Source organism: Plectropomus leopardus, chromosome 4, assembly GCF_008729295.1.
Source record: "Plectropomus leopardus isolate mb chromosome 4, YSFRI_Pleo_2.0, whole genome shotgun sequence".
NCBI lineage: Eukaryota > Metazoa > Chordata > Actinopteri > Perciformes > Serranidae > Plectropomus > Plectropomus leopardus.
Window position 1 is genome coordinate 22,255,155 of NC_056466.1, and position 16,096 is coordinate 22,271,250.

At 42.0% G+C, this 16,096-nt stretch overlaps 1 protein-coding gene across 7 annotated transcripts; it reads right to left on the reverse strand.

Annotated features, from left to right (window-relative positions):
* Positions 1-235: 235 nt before the first annotated feature.
* Positions 236-16,062, reverse strand: rfx1b (regulatory factor X, 1b (influences HLA class II expression)). Of its 7 annotated transcripts, none has more exons than XM_042485140.1 (18): positions 15,916-16,062; positions 13,362-13,734; positions 9,599-9,696; positions 9,400-9,489; positions 7,680-7,753; positions 6,546-6,852; positions 6,266-6,441; positions 6,061-6,180; positions 5,833-5,957; positions 5,615-5,733; positions 4,662-4,765; positions 4,405-4,556; positions 4,117-4,214; positions 2,291-2,440; positions 1,989-2,200; positions 1,436-1,589; positions 1,196-1,241; positions 236-1,114 (listed from the first exon to the last, which is right to left on the reverse strand). In XM_042485140.1, the coding sequence occupies exons 2-18, from the start codon at positions 13,705-13,707 to the stop codon at positions 942-944; spliced, it is 2,544 nt and encodes an 847-aa protein (XP_042341074.1). In that variant the 5' UTR covers positions 13,708-13,734; positions 15,916-16,062; the 3' UTR covers positions 236-941. The 7 variants fall into 7 exon arrangements, with proteins under 7 accessions (XP_042341074.1, XP_042341072.1, XP_042341073.1 ...); XM_042485138.1 differs by having other exon boundaries at positions 5,833-5,954; positions 6,266-6,447; XM_042485139.1 differs by having other exon boundaries at positions 236-1,111; positions 6,266-6,447.
* Positions 16,063-16,096: the final 34 nt, after the last annotated feature.

The window sequence follows — 16,096 nt, forward strand, 5'->3', positions numbered from 1 at the left end:
TGCTGCTGACTTGATAGATAAGCTTTGACATCATCCAGTCGCCCATTCAACTTGCACTGCATTAGTTGTGTGCAAAACAGAGTGAGAGTGGATGATTTTGAAAGAATAAAAGGATGATGAATAGATAAAAGATGGATGCAAATTGGGCAGATTCATCACGGCTTGACTTGGCTTGGCTTTTTTTTTTCCTTTTTTTCTCACAGCTTGTAAAAGTTCATGACAACACCGAGACTAATTCACAAGACCTTCATTTATTAATCCACCGATACAGAATATATAGAATACAAGCTTCTTTTTCCAGGCTATTAATCTCTCAAAGGCACAGGGTATCAGTTAATTGGCCAAATTAATTCGTAAAATATGGCGTCCACCAATATTTGTCGATCAACATCCATGTGCCGACGAAATCCACTGTCCGGTATCATTCCAGATGCTACTCGTGAGATTGAAAAAATGTAGATTTCAGACAGTGCTGTTCATTAAAGTCCAGCTCCCCTGCATAGTCGTCGCTTCAAAGGCAAGATAAGTGATATTTTTGAGTTTAGAATACAATGAAGAACATTTCTCCACAGCAATTAGGTCAGTGGTTAAGGCGGGACAGCAGGGAATCAAGAATATATCTATATATAACATATATACTGTATACAATACAGCTGAGGCTGGACAGGAGTGGCTGCTGGCATCGAGCCACTGGATAAACAGGGAAGGCACAGGGAACGAGGGAGGGACTGTAAAATCTCAGGTGAAGGCAGAGAGGAAAAGAATGGCAGCACAAAAGTACAAAATTGGCAAAGGGCGCTCCACACACACCAAACGACCACACACTCAACACCGAACATCACCTGTTTGCAAACCTGAAGCGTACACGGGGTGACAGAGTGGGATGACTTGATGTTAAAGCGAAGGTGTGTGCAAACTGAGATAATCATACAAATGAGTGGCTAAGGTGTCGTGCTGTCAGACAGAGTGTGCAGACTGAAACTCGTCCTGGGTAGCTTGGCCGGCGGCTCCATCGAGTCCTTCACGTCGTCAACCGCGCTCAGAGAGCTGGACTGCAGCACGAGATCCCCGCTCTCATCCTCGCTCTCCTCTTCCTCGTCGTCCTCTTCTTCTTCTGATGGAGAAAGGCGTTGACATTAAGTGACCTGATAACTTGAGGTTTAACATATTTGTGAGGAATACTGCACTCGATTACCTTTCTCCAGGTCCGGAGAGATTCGGCTCTTCACTGTGCTGGCAAACTGCAACACAGAGCGTGAATTAATAGCTTTAATGAACAGGGGAGTGGCACCAAATTCTGGCCTTTAAGTTGGTTTGCTTTCATTCCTGCTTTTCTTTTTTGGTAGTCAGATATCCCTTTTTTGCAACATTTATTTGTGAACATTTATCATTGAGTGCAGACTGCTACTGTCAAACTGTATGTGAAAACACGTACTTCTCCCATGACTGCAATGGGCGTCACCCCTTTAGCCTGGGCCACCCTGTGCTCTATCAGGTAGTACATGTACTCGTCATAGAGCAGGCGGATCAGGTGGAAGGAGCCAAAGCTGGCAGCACTGCGCAGAGTCAGGTCCCGGATTACCATAGAGCTGATGAGAAAGCGGATAAGATAAAGACAGTTATACAACAGGAAGATCAGACCACGTCATTTGATCGTACCAGACGCATTCAGTGAGTGCTGATAAGAGTATTACATCATTAGGACTTTTACCTATACTTATCACTCCGCTTTACAGATGTCTGTTTTTTCCTCACCTTAGATTTTGTGTGTAAAAAATAAATAAAATAAGATAAATTAAAAATATATACGCACATATAAACATGCTATTTTACTGAATATCAGCACAGCTGTTATTTGGTTGTAGGCTAATAAAAGCAAGTGATGATATTTAGTACAACAGCACTTCCCTCTCATGTGATATCGCTTAATTGTGTTCGACACAAGACCAAATGTTTTAATATATCACAATTAATCTTTTCCCCCTCACCTGTAGAAGGACCAGTTGAGCAGGAAGACCTTGGCAGCTTTTGGTAGGGCAACAGGGTTGTGCTCGTAGGGCTTCAGGGCCTGAGATACGACACCGTCCAGCCAGGTAGCCCACTGCTCCAGAGAGTTCTGCTGCTGCAGAGTCATTTTAAAGTCTTGCTCCAGCCGCTGCACCACACGGTCTTCACACTGACATACCCAGGATGCCTGCTCCTGAGGGGGGGGCGTGGACTGTTTGTTTCTATTTCACCTAAATCACTGATGTATAGTAAAAGATGGGACGTGGGAGACAGAGGTACAAACCTGTACGTTAGTGAAATCAACCCTGTTGAGGTCTGAGAGCATCTGATTGATCTGAGCTGAGTTCTGGAGGACAGCGCGGGCTGCCTGGGCCAGGTGGTTCAGGCTGGTGTAACGGCGCAGCGTTTGGGAGAAGGAGCCCACACACACCACCTGACGGACAGAGGAAGGAGAAAGAATTATGGGTATGACAGGATGGTGCATCTCAAGGAAGAGGCACTGGAAGACCCAGTTCACACTCAGAACTAAAGTCAGTCCCTTCAGGATGTTGATGGCAACAATTAACGCATATTAAGCCAATCCCTGTGTAATTTGCACAACCTTGCAATTTTGTTTAATCATCAGAGAGGAAGAGACTTTCGTGGACAATTTGGACAAATTGCAAACACCTTTAAAGGTTTGCAATCTACAATTTACTGCTATATGCCGCCAAATCCCCTTAATTTGGCACACTTAACGTTAAAGGTAACCAGAAATGTTAATGTCAGTAAAACTACTATTGTAAAAATAGTAAGTAAGAGTAACCTGTCTGTAGTTTGTTTTGAACGTACATCCACTGCTGTGACTGGCTCATGTTGTATTTACCTGTGATTAGTCCATATCGAGAGAAACGTCACGTGTCTGAACTTGTGATTGGTCGATGGGCGGGGCCAAGAGTGAGCGTGTCTGAGATGAGAGACGGCGGCGCTGCTGCGCGTGTGTTTTTCCTCCTTTACGGTAGCGACTAGCTACCAAAAGTGAGTCAAATTACCATTTAGTTATAGTTATATTCCTTAACAGGAATTGTGTTGTTCAGCCAAAAGTTTGTTAGCCGTACAGTGCTCCTGCCAGCAGCTGTCAGCTTTGTAAGATATCCTCTGCTGCTAGCATATCTGTTAGCTCCTCGCTAACTACTGACTCGCGTTGGATGAATGGACGGAAACCCGCCGGGTCACCAGATCAGGTCACCAGATAGCGCCTCGTGTGACGGGAAAGCACGGTGCTCCTCTGGGTCCGAGGGAGATCCGCTGCTGTCCTTCATCCTCGCCACTGGGACTTAAACTGGACTGACATCTGCTTGTGGATTTCGGAGACTTCTGAACTGTGAGTAAACCGCTTTGCTCCGGTGAGTTAAAGCGACGTTCAGGCAGATTTGTTGACACACTTCACTAACAAGCTGCGTTCAGACTGCAACAGGGCTTATTTATTTTGTTTATGGTCAGTTTTTGTGTTTAATTTTCGGGTTGGGAACTAACTAAGAACTAAGTAGTATATCTGTCATTGTGGTTTCACCCTTTGAAACCTGAGCACATCAGTTATCTTCCCCTCTTTAAAACATATTTTTAGGTAATTTTCTTGTCACCTTTTACTAATTTAAGAAATTGATAACAATTTGCTCAGGTTTCAAAGGTACAAAAACCCTTAAAAGGCATCTGAATACAGCACAAGAAAAGGGTTAAAGATCTCCTGATTTTACCCACAGTCGTTACTAGGGGTCAAAAAATACTGTGGTGTATATTTGTTGACGAGAGAATATAAATGAAGCCGTGCACAAACACCAAATGTGATTTTAGAAGTGTGTAACAGTGCATCTAGGGTTTTACTGTTTCAAGAAAATGTCACTAAAAATGGACACAAAGGATACAGTGATATCCGTTACATATAATAAGACAGTGGTCAGTGGAGACATTTAAAATAATTGTCATGCTCGATGTGAACTGTCTGAATGGGGTCTGGACATCATCTGGAGAGTTAACATCTGGCCATGTAAAGGTATTAAACAGAAAGATATAAAAACTAGATGCTGAGCCCTGTCTTGATATCTAATCAGTGCAGAAGTATACAAATACCTTAATGCGAACCATTTCTTCTGGGATGTTCATCATGGCGCCTGTCAGCCAGTTCTCCAGGCTCTTGGCAAAGTTGCGGATGGCCTGAGTTAAGGCACCTGAGGGAGGGTTGGTGGTGATTTAGAAAGGAGAAAGAGAGAGAGAGGTTTACGTTTGTGTTTAAACATTCAGGTGTGTAAGAAAGTAAAACCACGGATTGAGGCCTGCATGCTAGAAATCTGTCTATTAGTCTTGATCGCCTCATTAAGCAGTTCTGTATATAAGGCTCTTCGGGGCTTACTAACTTACTCGGGATGGGTCTCAGTACATCAGGGATGAGGATCTCTACCAGAGTTTGGTAGAGCAGGTTGTCGCACTCTTTCGTCCAGCGCAGCACTGGCTCAAACTTACACAGCACCACCAGGCACGATTTGGGCAGACGTTTTTCAGACTCGTTGTGCCTGGAGGACGAGGAGATGGACCAGTCACACTCAGTTACAGCACTGGATCAGATTTGTGCTAGTATTTCTTTCATCAGATTGCCTGTTTGTAATAGGAACACTTACAGGTTGAGGGATTCTGTGTCACTGCTCTGGCTGAACCTCCAGAAGGATTTCCACAGCGTCTCCACGAGAGTGAACTGAAGGTTGACCATAACGTCCAGAATGGCCTGTGGGGATCACACAGAACACCACAGGGGTGTCTAAACCATCTCCACCCTTCTCATGACTGTTTGACATATTCATTGTAAAGTAGTTGCCACACACAAGCAGGAGGTTTTACAGTTATATTATTTTCTCTGCTGCCTCCGACTCCAGTAGTAACCATGTCGTCTGGAAAAGTGCAGCTACAGGATAACGTTACCGTAATTTCTGCTGTGTTGTCTTTGAAGTGTTTTTTTTCTTCAGACACATGCAAATTGGATCTTTTTAAAACAAAGAAATCTTCCACACAGCAGACCCCGGTGGCGCTCATCTGGTGCCTCAATTCTCCTTCGTTTATCTATCTCTCTTTTCTGATCTGGAATGTAATAATGGAGCCTCTCTCTGCTGTTATCAGACGGTTATGTTAACTGGCTAGCTAGCTGTATCCGAAATGCCATTCAGCAGAATAATGCTGTGAATGTAAAATTATTAGTGCTACAAATTGTGTATGTGTCACAATGTTGTTATGTGCCTGGCTGTTTTGTCCTCTTGGAGCATACTTTGTGGATTATCATTTGATATGTTATAAAGTTAACCCTGAGTAAGAAGGGTACGCGGTTAATAGGGATCCCCCCTCCATTCACTATCGAGGTTGCTGCCTCCGTGGCATTCCTGGGTGTGAACTCTACCATGCAATGAGCTCCTGGTTGAAGTGTTATAGCAGCTTAGAGTATTTCAGCTTTGCACCTATATGATGGTATATGACATATTCATATCATATAGAAAATTACAACTGGTATACTGCCCAGCACTATTTTTTATCATAATCAAGCAGACCTATTGTGCATGTCCTGTCTTTGTCCTTGACTGCTTACCTCACAGTGTTCTCTGTAGAGAGTCTGAAAGGCCTTGAGGTGCTCTAAAAGGATCCCGTCGGGCAGGGTTCGATCTTGCAGATCGATTTCCACAAACTCTGGTAGCGGCCGTGAAGCCTCTGCACAAGAGAAAGCAGTATAGCGTGTTGAAAGTATTCATGTTATTGCAGTGCTACAAAATAATGTTGAACATTTTGCAGAGTGCAGGTGTTGCTCACCCAGAAACTGCTGATACTGTTGCACCTGTGCCGAAATATCACAAAGTGCCGCCGCCTGCTGCTGACCGATACCACCTGATGTCCCATTGGTGATCCCCTGTGCCTTCTGTAGTGGCTTTATCCTACTGAACAAAGTACCCATCAATCAAGATGCAATTGGAGCACTTAAAACAGGCTACAGTAACATCGTGGACATCGGGACACGAGCACTCAGCTCTGTGTGGATACCTGTTTTTCTGTGAGAAAGGCTGCTGCCTCATGGCCATGTGCTGTTGTTCATCCATGAGCCTGAGCAGCGGGGAGCCAGATTTGATTCTCAGACCGTAGTAGTGGTACTTAGAGTTCCCTCTGAAACACACACAAAGAGTTATAACAATGTCAAGAGACACTTGTCTATCAAAGTAAACCTATTTGTGTGTGTGCATATATATACCTGGTTCCTAATCTCCGTGTACGTAGTCCCATGAAGACAGACCTGATGAGTTTACCGAAGGATGCAGCATTAACAGGTTCTAGTTTCTGCTCCTGGCAGTGCAGCAGATAGTGGTAGTAGAGGGTGCAGCGAGGTAAACTCACCCCCTCCGCCCCCTCGTAGTTATCACACAGCCACTGCACCTAGGGAAGACGGACGATCACAGAATTTCATGTCATGTCTCACTTTCATGTCTTCCATAGTGACCAATACACCGTGCACTTTGAACTTGAATACTCACGGTAGCAGGTGGGGCACGAGAGTTAGGGCTGGAGTAACTCTGTGCTCCTCCTCCTCCTCCACCTGCTGCTGCTGCGGCTCCCCCTCCTCCTCCTAACACATAACCTCCTTGAATGACGTAGCCCCCTCCACCTGAAGCAGCTCCTCCACTATTCGCTCCTGCTGTTGCCACAGTAACCGGCTGTGAGGTCACAGAGCCAGTGATGTCTGACTCTGTGCTGGGCGTGGCCTCATAGTAGGAGGACGAGGAGGTTGGAGGGGTCTGGGAGTAGAGGGGCGAGTCGGAGAAAGGGTAGTTGTTTGGTCGACTGGACGGGAAAAACATAAAACATAAAATATATGATAAACACACACAGAAATGCACAGCAGTCACAGCTGTGTGACCAGGGGCCTGTTGCATAAAGTTGGACATAATCTGTGTCTTAAATATAACTTAAAGTCGGACTTGCAGTAGACCTACATGTACTTACTGCTAAGCTTCCCTATGAGTGGAGTGACTAATGTTGTGAAGGAATTTGTTAATTGAAATCTGGCAATGTCCAGCAATATAAACAATCAACAGTAGACTGAAAGAACTGAATCAAGAGGCAACCGCTGAGGCTGATAAATGAAGCCGCTGCATGCCAAAAACTGCAGTTCTTTGAATGGCCACTAGAGGCTGGCTCTGGAAGCAAGTAAAACCCCAAAGACTGCCGTGTTAAAATGCCTAACATTACAGCAGAATAAATCATGTTACAGCCTGGTACAAAAAAATCTGTTTTGGTTTCTATCAGCTAATTTCAACCTTAATGACAAGTGTGCGGAAGGTGATTTTTTTTTTTTAAATAACTTACACATTAGCATTTTTTAAGGCTTAAATTTCTGTATATTTAAATGTGGGGCCACTTGACTGACGGGCTGTCTGCGAGTCGTTGCCCCAGTCTATAAGTCAGATCGACCCCTCGCTTCCCCGCAGCTCCAACCTCTCATCCAAATATGGTCACTTTTGGCTCCAAAAAACAAGATGGCAACAGCTGAAATGCGTTACTTGAAGCTTTAAAGCGGCAGTTCACAATCTAGTGGGTGACGTCACGGTAGCTACATCCATTTTTAATACAGTCTGTGGTTGCGTATCAGCAGGTTCTTCTCTACTCACATGGTGGATGTGGTAAAAGTCCCGTCTCCTCCTCCGTCCACATACTGCACCTGGCCAGAGTACACATGCTCCACCTAGACAACATGCAGACAGGAGATTTAAAGTGGCATTCATTGATTTTTTTGGGGTCACTTGGAGGCAGCACAATAAGCTGGAAACACAATATTGACATTATTACCATATAGAGTTATGGCAAAAGTGTTAGCAAATAGTTTATTGTCTACACATCCAGAAGCTTGGAGCAACATGAACATTCATTGGGAGTTGTGTTATTGTCCACCTGATGAGTTGAAGTCCTATATTCACTCTACATTTAGCTCTATTTTGTCTCCATAAACTCTTCAGCAGTCAGCTAGTCACTAGCATTGTCTCTGTGGCATTTTGTGCAGTTGATTTTCGGGTGGTATTTTCCCGGTTTTGTTCTGGGTGAAACAAAAATACGTGGGTTGTATTGCTGATGTTGGATGATAAATATGTTAAAATATAATGATTACAATAGTATTTTAATATAATCTTTTAATGTTTTAACCCTCTGACTGTGGACTTTGTGTGTCAGCTCTGAATTCTTCACCACCTGAAATATGAGTCACCTCCATCAGGTGTGTTACTGACAGGTACATTAACTTTGGAGATAAGCCACTTAATGTTATGAGAATTTGAAAACAATCTTCATTCAAATTGCATTTCCTGAATTACATTCATTTAAAAATATATCATGTCAGCTTCACATGGATGAAATGTCACATAATTATCACTTTAAATGTGCTGCCGAACCGAATTATTTGAACAGTGCATAGTTTTTTATAGTTTTTTTTGGATCTGGGTCATATGCGGGGCTTGTGTATGCTGGTTAGGTTGCAGAACCAACTGATTTTATGTGAGTGTGGCTGGGCGGGTTTAGTATTGCATCTTGCGGGGTCTCAAAAATCAGACCCGTGCAGGACTCTGAGTTGGACTAAATTCATTTTCTGTAGGTCCACAACTACAAGCATCAACGTCCATTGTTAAGATAAAATCATGGAGCAGAGAAGCTATTGGCTTAGTCTTTACCAGACATCTAGCTTTAAACAAAAAAAAACCCCAAAACAACAGCAACAGTAAAACAAATAATATCAGCTGTTGTTCTTTTCATGCTATTCACACTAGATCTTGTTGTTTTACTGAATATAGAGCGCTGTGCACCATAACTGTGTCAAGAGTGTTTTTGTTCAAAGGTGGGGCTGAGCAGACACAATTTCTGGAACCTGTTTGACGGCTCACAATCATTAGACATTAATGGTTGCAAAGTTGACACCATTTCTTAGTATACGTGACATTTTAAAGACAGGTTTTAGAGGAACACAACTAGGAAAACAAAGTAGTAGAAGGGTTAGTAGTCTGCCATTAAAGATAAATGTAAGTGGCGGTGCAAAAAACCTAGTCATTCAATCACACACAGAAACAGAATGACCTGCAGAGTTCAGTGTTCAGCTACATCGCAGACAGCGTAGAGCAGCAGCGGCAATGGAGGTGAAAAGACATGCAAAGCAGGCCAGAAATTATTTATTTCGTCTAAATGGCGCTAAGGTCTTTCTCTCCTAAATCCCTTTCTTTTTATCCGTAACACTGGACAAAGCCATTGCTAAACATGCGGGATCAAATTACCTTCGCACTTTAATTGCAATTAATTTGTTGAATATTTCTTTCATGACAAGAAGAAATGTTTTGTATGTCTGTTTACCTCCCGGTTAATGTGCACAGACTGAAGGTTGCTGATGTGGCCAGCCTGAATCCTCTTGGCTGCCTGTGACACTGCTTGCAACACTGACCTCTGAAGGTGAGTAAAGCCACAGTGTCAGAGAGAACCATGGGTGCTCATTTGTTGCGACTTGCTCCCATGTGGTAAAATGATAAATTGATGGTGTTTGTGTGCATCTTACCTGTTGGGTGGTCTGCACTGGTTGGACCACCTGAGTAGGAACACCTGGAGCAGGAGGGCTGGAGTCTGACAGACTATCATTGGAGTGAACCGAGCCCTCTAGGGATGGCAGAGGGAGGGAGGGGCGGAGGGAGCATGAATTAGATGATGGAACAAATCTCAACAGAAAAGCCAGCTACCATTACCACAAGCTCAGTACTCACGACACACTGCTTCCAAATCATAAAAACAGCCGCCGCAGAACATCCTGCAAGAAAAGTTTTTGTTCATCTGAGGAGAGACTGATAGTCGGGAGGGGAAAGAGTGTGTCTGTTCAACTCTGCCTTCATCCTTATATCTTGCATGCGGACGGACAGCCTTGGACAGCTAATCTCCCAGATGGAGAGAGAAATCACTCCATCTTGTAAACATGCAGATCAAATGAGAGAGGGAAACGAGAGATACACGAGGGATGATGGATAGAGGGGGAAAACAGAGGATGGAGGGTGGGCGGAGGAGAGGGTAGTATTTACTTCCTTGTACCCTTCAGGTGAAAAAACAAACTGTTTTGCGTCGTCCTGTTTTCACTGTTACTTCAACCCAAGTTAACCCCCGTAAACATACCAAAGTTACACTTGGGGCCAAGTTGCACTTGAGCCAGCACAACTCTGCACAGCTCACCACTCAAATTAATTTCGTATTCTGATAAGTTATGAAAAGTGAGCTCTAACGGTTCCTTCCCACCAGGCACTCTGGAAAATTAATAACCACTTTAAATTCCTCTCATAGCATATTTCAAGCGCAAAATTTATTTTTAGAGGTGTTTCCAACACGCTTCTGGCTACATAAACTAAACTGTTCAATGGTAACTTTTTGACATAAATATCTGGATTCGAAGGGGAAAAGCCTAGTGACAGGACAAAATAACGAAGGCTATCTAAGCAAGCCATCTGGGTCATGTCTTTAACTATTTTTACCAAATCCTTAAACTGCAACGAGGACCAGAGAAGTGATCTGTGGATTAAACAGACACATTTAGCACAAGAATATAAATGTACAACTTTGCTCACGTGGTATTGACAGCACTGAAAATTATAGTGGATTATTTGATAAGATAACAGGGTGTCTACAGGTATCAGACATTTAAATTTAATGCTTTTAAAGACCTTTTTAAGATAATCTTAAATCAAATTTAAGACTGAGTTTTGGAAAAATCATTTTTTTCTTATTCAAGCATTGAAGATAAGTACTAAGGTAAGTGGTGTATTTTGAGTACTGTGCAGAGGTGGGTTTCATGTAGGAATATGTTTATAAGTATTATTAGATTGTTAGGTTGAAAAGTTGGTTTGCATTGGTCTTTTACATTTATTTACACATGTAAAAAGGACTGGTGAGCTACAGTCTGTCAAATATAATCTCGATAAATGAAATTGAGTGATTCTGAAGCAGAAACAAGTAACAAGGTAACAGCTGCAATCACTTTTTGGGAGGTTGAAAATTGCATTTTATTTGTTGAATTGGCCCTTTAAAGGTATTTACACAGGTAAAAAGGGACTGGGTGAGCTATAATCTGTCAAATATAATCCCTATGAATGAAATCAAGTCTTTTTGAAGCAGAAACAACCCTTTAGTGACAGGAGCTGCAATCACTTTTTGGTATGTTTTTATGTGTTGTATTGGCTCTTCAAAGGTATTTCAACAGTATTTCATGGGTCTCTCCTTGGCCTTGGGGTGGGGTCATGTGTATCCTCTGACCCACCAAATGGCACCTGTGTATGAATGTGTATGTGAATGGGTGAATATGTAATGTAGAGGCTCTTTGAGTGGACGGATGGCTAGAAAGTCCATTAAAAATTATCATCATTATTAAAATTGTATTAAAATAGACTAGCACCAGGGGTCTGTTCTGCAAATTCTTTGTTATTATTCCTATAGTGTCAAAATGGTAGCAAAGTTTCACAATACTACATTTATCCAATCCAGTGTCCAACTAAAATCAAAGCAAAAGAATGTGCAAAACATTTTTTTTTAATTTATTCTAGAGATCTCAAAAGTGTCACCAAATGAAGGAGAACCACCACTTTAGTTGGAAATGACATCACTATTGTTTTCTACACTGTTTGGTTCTAAAGTGGCGATGGCGAGGACTTGGATTTGACCTCTCACAGTCCTCAGAGGTCAAATCTGACTTCCCTCCACATCTGAAATAAACATTATGGTATGTCCTAACTATGTTAGAAATGTCATGCTTTTCTCAAAAAGTGCACACTTTTGGGAGCTTATCTGCTGTACTAATATGGAGAATTTCAGTTTTTTATGAGCACATTTCTTCAGCTAAGTTAGTCCTACTTCATGAAAGTTAGACAAGCCTCAGGCCTGTGAGTCTCACTCTGGGTGAAAGTGCAAAGTGTTACTTGATACCAGCAGGCAATAAGATCTACTAATAGACATCCCTAAAATAAACATACAGATACACATTAGTGTTAGGCTCAATTATCTCTCATTTCCACTACTTAATACAATATTTAAAAAATAATTTATTTCATTATGAATGAGCACTTATTTTTTAACTCAGCACACATTTTGAAAAAGCAGTGGTCTAAATTAATTTGTACTAATATAATGTGGAAAAAGCCCAAATCCTTGTAAGCACATATTCAACTACCATAGATACTGGCTTGCACACTTAAAGCCATGTTGATGAAATATTATTGAAAAACAAACAAACATCATTATACCAGTGACTCTCAATAAAAGCAAATGCAGGAGAGTGTAAGTGAAGTCAGGTTCTATCCATCAGCCATCCACGCTCCCACGTTTGGGACTACGCAGCCTAGCAACCAAGTCCATCAGCTTATTTTTCCCTCATAATGTATGCACCACCCAACCAGACAGGGAAACTACATCAGTGGTTTATTGAATGTGGTGGGACTTAATCCTCATTCTAGCATCGAATCAGACTATTTTAAAGATGGAATGCAACTGTGCTGGGCTGAAAACCTGTAGCCGACTTCCCCAAGAAACACTGAAATAACAAACATCATTATTGTTATTATAAGCAGATTGTTTTACACAACAACCTAAAATAAGTATCTGTGGATATCAATTAATATGGAATACAGCTGTTACCTATTTGATTATTGATTTGAGGTTCTAGTTATTCATTATGCACAAATGATTAACCAACTAATCATCTAATCTATAATATGTAATGAAATTAGGAATAGCACTCATTTCAACTTTCTAAATCCCACAGTGACGCCATCCAATCAATTTGCTAGATCAGACCAACAGTCCAAAACCTAAAGGTATTTAATTTGCCTTGATGCAAAACAGTGGAAAGCAGAAAATCCTTATATTTCTGAACCCTGAGCCAGCAAATATTGGGGTTTATTCCTCGACTAATGACATTTGAATATCTATATAGCATATGTAGGTATGTTACATCATATCTATATTTTCTTCTTTCTATTGCCCTATCTAATAAAGGCAAAATTGCCAAAAAGAAATCTTTAAAAAAAAAGATGTAAAGACAAAAATTTATACCCAGCTCTGCTCTACACAGTTTCATGATCACTAGAATCTGTTACGATGTGCCAGACAAACTGCTGGTCTCCAACCAGCATCCAGCCTGTTGCTTCCACCCAACACATATTTGCAGGACAACCTGCAGCTTGCTTAGACTGCATACCATATCGTGCCCTCCTGCTGCTAGAAAATGTGTATCGTGTGCGTGCACAGTAAGTATTATGTAGGTATGTGTCAGGCATTCCTCCGTCTCTCACCTGTTACTGTTACAATGATGTACTGGGGCGAGTTGCTCTGACCATTACTTTTCTGGACGGCAGAGTGCTGGATTTCTGGGGTTACATAGTGCTGCGTGGGAGTCGTCAAAACCACTGCCTTCTGGCTCTGGCTGGTGGGCGGCGCGTGAGAACAAAGTGCATCCTGTCCTGTTTTTGAGGCGGCGGCTGATTGGTTAGCCGATGCAATGTTTCCAGAGGTTGGTGGGATCTCGGACAGGAAGTGTGCCGTTTTTGCGGACGAGGGTGTGGTGGCAGCTGGTGTTGCTATGGTTACTGCGTTGGCCTGCTGAGGCTGAAGGTCCTCTGAGTATCCAGAAGTTGCCATGGCAACCTATGCTTTGAGGCACTGGATCTGTGGATGAAAAGAGACAGCACTCATTAGTGAAAGTGGTACAAATACACGTAACAACACACTTGTTGACAGGTTATTTCACCTCTCTGACTTAGAGATGCAGACCTAGAGTGTGTAAGCTCACGTGTGTTTGCATGTGCAACATAAACCAGAGGAGGAAGTAGGGCTTTTGTCTGAGACTAACAGTATTCTAGAGCTTTTCCTGTTTGCTCCAGTATGAAACACAGTGTGATCTTTAACAGCCACGAATAAAGCAGTGAATTAAAATTTCCAAAACAAGGTTCACTGACCATGACCATGGTGTTTAAAAGGGAAATTCCACCCATTTTCAAAATTCATGCGTTATTCTCATGATGTAAGACAGTCAGAAAATACTACTAAAAATGCACAACTCTCTCCCAAATCCAAAAACTACTGTTCTAAAACTCAAATTTGTGATCTCAAAAGGTATAGACTGATTCACAATATCACCAGACCCCACTGAGAAAAACATTTTACTGCACAGAACTGCAGACTTGCTGGTCTACCGCTGCCTATATGAGCTACTGCGTAAGGTCAAGCTGTGAAAATATTCCAAATATAGGGCACACTTAAACTGATACTAATTTTTTTTAGGAGGCTTAAATATGTTTTGCTGTGGCCTCATCTGTATCAGTGCATTCTTTAGCTTATGTGCCAGTGGATTTGGTTTAACGAAGATGCTAGAAAAGCAACACTTATTTTTTGGCTTTTTGCCTTAATTAAGAGATTCACAGATTCATAGAACAGTTCATGCAGCAAAGGGGCGCTGGTCAGATTCAAACGTACGGCCACTGCAGCGAAGGACAGCAGCTTCTGTACATGGGGCGCCTGCTCTACCAGGTGAGCTTATGTAATACTTGACATACAAAAAGAAGAGCAGCAACATCATTGCAGTAACAGCTGAAAATACAACAAAATTAAACCAGTTTGCCAATTTCACATATCTCCGAAATTCAAAACAGTTGGTCATTTTTATCTGGAAGTGACAGTTGTTAGCCCGATGTAACAGTGATTCAGTCTGTAAAATCTGTAGCTATAGATAATAAATGGTGAAAAATGTTATATACCAAGAGCACCCAGAAGAATGTTCTGAGTTATATGGGCACATTTTCTGTCTCAGAACTAAGAAGTTTTGGATTTAAATTTGGGTATAAAAAAGAAAAACACTGTTTGGGTCTACAAAATGTGGCTCTCATTAATTGAATATGGAGCAGCTGCAGACCTAACACTTGATGAAATGACAAGTTTGAGACTTAGTTCTCTGGCCTTTAAAAGAGAGCAGCTCATGTTCACAAATAGTGATTAAACTTTCCTTAGGTGTGGAAATAATCTATTTAAATTCTTAATTTAGGTAAAATACAACGACTAAATTACTACATATTTAAAAAAAATATTCGACCATGAACAGGCACAGAAATTAATATGGGGGAATTATCATATTAGCCAATAAACCCACTGTCAGTCAAAACTTTAGACCTTCCCACAGGAAGATAAGCCACTCCTGCGTAAACCAACACGGCAAACAAGACCATCAGATGATCATCCGGCACACCGTGTTCATGGGAGTGACTTGCTGAATTCAATGTCAGAGCAAAAACTTTTTCAAAGTCACAAAAAGATTATGAAACCCCCTGCCCTCCTACTACAGCCTTTACAGCTCACACGCGCCCGAGTTTCAGTTTCGTGTGCTTTTTCTGTATCTAATGTTTCTGGGTAGCTTGCTTGAAAAGTGAGTTGAGAAGGCGAGAGTGATAGCTTCCCCTGCTAGCAGCTCACGTTGAGTTGTGACGTGAAAGAGAGCCATACAGCAGCTAATGCTAGTTACTCGTGCTGGATAGTAAGTACACCCACGAACACGCTACCGAACACGTCTTATCACCAGTTTTACAGTAATCGAAACTATAACAAAAAAAAACGCGAACATTCAAACAAACGAGCCAAAAAGTACGATTGGCACCACAACATACCCGCCATCTTGTGCTCTTATCAAAGATCTGACATCGCCATAACAACGGTCTGCGTTCAGAAAGAAGCTAGCAACCACTTTCATCACCGACACGCGCTACCGATTTCACGTTAATACGGACGGTTGTACAAACAAGCACACATACACAATGAGCCAAAATGAAATGATAGTTATGAGATGTTTTACTTTGTCACCTTTAGTTTATCCCAATATTGTCCTTTTTAGTCGAAGTTTTTTTCCTTAGATTTAGCTAGGTTGTTGTTGTTGTTGACTCCCGTTGCTTGGTTCTTGTCGCCAGGACTACCGTGACTATGGCGCCTTGCCTTCACCGGGGCAACTGTTGCTACCCTCTCGTCTTCGCCCCACCCTACGCTA